This window comes from Coregonus clupeaformis, unplaced genomic scaffold (assembly GCF_020615455.1).
Source record: "Coregonus clupeaformis isolate EN_2021a unplaced genomic scaffold, ASM2061545v1 scaf0088, whole genome shotgun sequence".
In the NCBI taxonomy this organism is placed as follows: Eukaryota; Metazoa; Chordata; class Actinopteri; order Salmoniformes; family Salmonidae; genus Coregonus; species Coregonus clupeaformis.
This window is the reverse complement of record NW_025533543.1, coordinates 411510-414977: the sequence shown is the minus strand read 5'-3', so window position 1 is coordinate 414977 and position 3468 is coordinate 411510. Positions and strand designations below refer to the sequence as shown.

The 3468-nt window shown below is 40.4% G+C and overlaps 1 protein-coding gene across 1 annotated transcript; it reads right to left on the bottom strand.

Annotated features, from left to right (window-relative positions):
• Positions 1-2104: 2104 nt before the first annotated feature.
• Positions 2105-3212, bottom strand: LOC121574427 (CDKN2AIP N-terminal-like protein). The gene is made up of 3 exons (XM_041887048.1): positions 2849-3212; positions 2603-2705; positions 2105-2404 (listed from the first exon to the last, which is right to left on the bottom strand). Exons 1-3 carry the CDS (start codon positions 3202-3204, stop codon positions 2396-2398), a joined length of 468 nt encoding a protein of 155 aa, XP_041742982.1. The 5' UTR covers positions 3205-3212; the 3' UTR covers positions 2105-2395.
• Between the last annotated feature and the right edge of the window lie 256 nt (positions 3213-3468).

The following is a 3468-nucleotide window of genomic DNA, read 5'->3' as shown; positions in this document are numbered from 1 at the left end:
CTGCCAAAGGTGCTTCAACAAAGTACTGAGTAAAGGGTCTGAATACTTATGTAAATGTGATATTTCAGAATTGTATTTATTTATAAATTAGCAAAAAAGTCTAAACCTGTTTTTGCTTTGTTATTATGTGGTATTGTGTGTAGATAGATGAGGGGGGTGTAATAAATTTTAGAATAAGGCTGTAACGTAACAAAATGTGGAATTAGTCAAGGTGTCTGAATAATTTCCGAATGCACTGTAATAACGAGTACACTGTCCATATACAAAATTATGGAAGTCATTTTTATTATATATTTTTTTTACAGTATGGGTCGTATTGTGGCTAGTGTTTTATTTAACCTTATATGGGGAAAGGATATGTTATACATTTTTGTGTATTTACTCTAAAAATAATGTATGCTGTGTAAACAAAATAAAACAAATTTTTCAGACTTTGAGATGATTTTGATTTCAAATCATTTATTTTTAGTATGTGAAGAGTGCAGCTGTGGCATGTATATCTTTTGTCTTTGATAGTATTATGGACTAGGTTAAATAATCCTAATCTGCTGCATCCTCGATGGGCAGTAGCAGGCAACTAGGAGAGACTCTCATTTGGGCAAAAGACAGTCCCCCGTGACCCGGAAACCGATAAGTGGTTGAGGAGAGTGTCAATTAGTAGGTGAATGGAGGAGTGTCCTCGCATCCAACCCCCAAGAAAGCACAAGTATCCTACCCGAGTCCTTTGCAGAAGAATTTTGAGATCTGCCCACCCCTTTGAATCAGCGGTTTTCTCAAAGGAGAAAAGCATGCACACATTTAAAAACTATACACTACTTTTCCTTTTATCTATAAAATGTCTTGCACAACTATACTGAACAAAAATAAACGCAACATGCAACAATTTCAAAGATCTTACAGAGTAAAATGATTTCATTAGGCTCTAATCTATGGGTTTCACATGACTGGGAATACAGATATGCATCTGTCGGTCACAGAAACCATAAAAAAATGGGCCTCAGGATGTCGTCACGGTATTTCTGTGCATTAAAATTGCCATCGATAAAATGCAATTGTGTTCGTTGTCCGTAGCTTATGCCTGCCCATACCATAACCCCACTGTCACCATGGGGCACTCTGTTCACAACATTGACATCAGCAAACCACTCGCCCACATGACGCCATACATGCTGTCGGCCATCTGCCCGTATCAGTTGAAACCGGGATTCATCCGTGAAGAGCACACTTCTCCAGCGTGCCAGTGGCCATCAAAGGTGAGCATTTGCCCACTGAAGTCAGTTTCTACGCCAAATGGTTACACGGGGTCTGCGGTTGTGAGGCTGGTTGGATGTAGTGCCAAATTATCTAAAACGACATTGGAGGCGGCTTATGGTCGAGAAATTAACATTCAATTCTCTGGCAACAGCTCTGGTGGACATTCCTGCAGTCAGCATGTCAATTGCACGCTCCCTCAAAACTTGAGACATCTGTGGCATTGTGTTGTGTGACAAAACTGCACATTTTAGAGTGGCCTTTTATTGTCCCCAGCGCAAAGTGCACCTGTATAATGATCACACTGTTTAATCAGCTTCTTGATATGCCACACCTGTCAGGTGGATGGATTATCTTGGCAAAGGAGAAATGCTCACTAACAGGGATATAAACAAGTTTGAGAGAAATTAGCTATTTGTGCGTATGGAAAATTTCTGGGATCTTTTATTTCAGCTCATGAAACATGGGACCAACACTTTACATGTTGCGTTTATATTTTTGGTCAGTATAAATACTGGCTAGACCGAGGTAGTAGAGCAGACTGATCTGGATCATCCCTGGCAAGCAGGGGGCTGTGTTCCCCTTACTGCCCAGTGGGCAAGCATCAGGGCCATATACCAGCATAGACTTTAGAAAGCACATTGGAGCAGAAGATTGAGGTTTTGAGGAGGCGGTAAGGGGTGGAATCAAGGAAATACAATTGAGGTTCACTCTGGGATAATTAGGGAGAACTGAGGGATGAGTGAAGACCACATGGAAAGCCCTTTTCTGTACACCTCCCTTGGTTTTAAAGTGAGGTGCAAGGCGGCACTCTCAGGAGATTATGTAAAAATTGTAACTCATCACATGCACATTCCTGGCTTTACAATATTTATTATTTCAACATGTTCTCACCAATGTTATTCAGATAATGGGAATTGTCGATCGAGTACATTAGATATTGAAGCAGGCCAATCAACTAAAATGATTTTAATATATAAAATGTTTCAAAAGTTAATCGCTTATGTTACATTTGTCGTAATACATGATAAAAAACCTATAAGAAGCTTGCATGTTAATAAAATAACATTTCAAAATCATATGTATCTGGAAAGAGTAAGTTGGACAGTAAGGTAATCCATCCATAACAGAGCAGGTCCTCCAATCATCGTTTCTGAAGGAGAGGGAGAGAGAATGGTTATAGTGGTGTGTCCTAACACTGTTAACTTGCCTCGTTTCCTTTGGTCTGTGTCTGTGATCACTGACCTGAATGACCTAAATTAAGTGGATAGGAGAAAGTAATATGTTGGAAGGCCTAGTCTAAGACAAGACAAGAAGATGAGGCATTATTTTGGTATGAAATAGAACTTACCTGGTTTTTCATGACCTCATCTCTGGTTTTGAAAACAGGAGCATCCTCCACCACAATTCCTTCAGCCATTTCCTTCATTTTCTCCAGGAGGTCTGGACTGTATCTGAGAGAGCATGCAGAAACAGCAGTTAGTTACATTGCATGCCACACATTAGGGACATGATGGTATGCTAGAAGGCATTTTAGCTAAATAACAACTCAAGTACCAGTAGTCAATGCACGTGATGTGTATTATTGTTTACTCACCGACAGCCAAGAAACACGTTGTTGGCCCATACCATGGACAATGCTAGCAGCTGGTCAATGTGTGGGTCCTCAAAGTCGTTTATATTTCTGAATAGGAATTCCCTCCTGGCCTTCCAGTGTTTTTCACTCTCTGAGATGCCACGATATGTATCTACAAGCTCGGCCAAATGCCTGTTTTGTTCAATGAATTCCTCGATATCCACCTCGGCCATTTCGACAAGTAAACCACGTTTCCGTACTACAAAATGCTTGTGCGCAGAGAGGAAGGCAGGAAGCTCGTGCGAAAGTCCCAGCAAAGACAGAACAGTATGCAGATGTACTAAAACTACTTCTCCAATAGAAATCTCATTCTTCATCTTCTTCTTCTTCTTCTATGGGTTTTATGGCAGATTACAACCCCAAAACGTTTATCACCGCCACCAGCTGGACGGGGTTGAAAAAACCAAGGTACAAATAAAACCCATATGTGATAGAGAAAACCAACTTAATCCACCCAAAATACAACTATAAAAACTACATTGAGAAAACTAAAACCTCCCACTTCTTCCTTCCTTCAAATCTGCATATCTCCCTTCTCAGGCTCTATGACCTGAGAGGGTGGTACGGCTTGTGACAATACT